This window comes from Opisthorchis viverrini (genome assembly GCF_000715545.1).
Source record: "Opisthorchis viverrini unplaced genomic scaffold opera_v5_163, whole genome shotgun sequence".
Taxonomy (NCBI): domain Eukaryota; kingdom Metazoa; phylum Platyhelminthes; class Trematoda; order Opisthorchiida; family Opisthorchiidae; genus Opisthorchis; species Opisthorchis viverrini.
In genome coordinates this window covers 568,984-570,247 of record NW_008751821.1, presented here as the reverse complement: position 1 = coordinate 570,247, position 1,264 = coordinate 568,984, and the positions used below count along the sequence as shown (strand labels likewise).

The window sequence follows — 1,264 nt, the reverse complement described above, 5'->3', positions numbered from 1 at the left end:
TCATCATCATCATCATCAACGACAGCATGACATCAGTGCTCAACACCAATGCTTCACTGCCGTACAGCCATGACTTATTTGAAAGCCTTATTGTAAAGAAAAGAATAAAGGTGGATGGGGGAGGGACTTAGTGCTAGCTTAACACAATCATTCCGAGGTGCCTACACCTCCAGACATTCATTCAGGCAATCTGGACAGAAACTGACAACAAGAACGCCACTGACATCGGTTGGCAGCCATATCTTGTAGTGTCTCCAACCAGGCACAGTGAGGATCACGCGGTCCCCATCCTGGGAGCCGAGCAACACCGATCTCCTTCATACTCCCCTGCCAAGTCAAGGGTTGGCCACCTCTGTTCACGTCACTCTGAGTTGGGCATGGAAAACAGCACTCTTTTCGGCAACACATGTCCCACCCAACGCAGCTTCTGGTGCTGGACACATTCTTCAATGGAAGTACCCGTTACACAACCGAAAACACGCTTTCTAACTGCCTCGTTACGGATTCGCTGACACCAACCCACACGAGCTATGGTTCTGAGACAACGATTGTCGAACACCTGAAGACGTCTCAGGTCCGCTGCTCGAATAGGCCAAGTCTCACAGCCATACCCAGACTAGCTCTAGGTCCTCCTCTCTCCGCCATCATTTTCTTCCTTCGATTCCAAAGCTTCCTTGAAATAAACTGACGTAGTTGAAAGACAGTGGAGCAGCAACCTTCTGATGCGCCTATCAGTGCTGATCAGGTTGACGAGCTTCCAGCGTCACGCCTCGAACCCTGCAGGTTCTGCAGTGCGTACTTCGTGAGCACGAAGTACATGCAGAAGAACTGGATGACCGTTGGTCCGCCTTTGCAACAGTGATTGCGCTTCCGGCTTTCACAAATGAGAACAGTGTTGTCTGCATACACCAGGTCAATAAAGCTTTCGCTGGAATAAATACCATTAACAGGGTTTAAGAGCCTTTCCAGGGTCCGCCTAAAGAAGCATCGTCGACGAAATTAATCGAAATTTCAAGAGTGGACAAATTTATTGGATGCCACTACTTATAAGAAAGTTTTTAGGGAGCTTCCCATACACTTTCACGCACTCACAAATATGTAAGTACAACAGCACCTTCTATTCACGAATTTCTGGGACACCCTTTTGCACAAAAATATTGAAAATAACAAGCCGGTCGACATTCGAACACATTCTTGGAGTCAAAAGACACTAAGATTGTAGATGCATGTAGGTGCGCTAACACCTGAAAGTTTGCGGCCCACA

The 1,264-nt window shown here is 47.6% G+C and overlaps 1 protein-coding gene across 1 annotated transcript in view; it reads right to left on the bottom strand.

Moving 5' to 3' along the window:
- Positions 1 to 321, bottom strand: part of T265_07276 (hypothetical protein) — a gene marked incomplete at both ends in the record, with an annotated part of 18,506 nt that extends 18,185 nt beyond the window's left edge. Inside the window, one exon of the mRNA XM_009172754.1 lies at positions 225 to 321. Coding sequence (XP_009171018.1) covers positions 225 to 321 — 97 coding nt within the window. The remainder of the gene's footprint in view (positions 1 to 224) is intronic.
- Between the last annotated feature and the right edge of the window lie 943 nt (positions 322 to 1,264).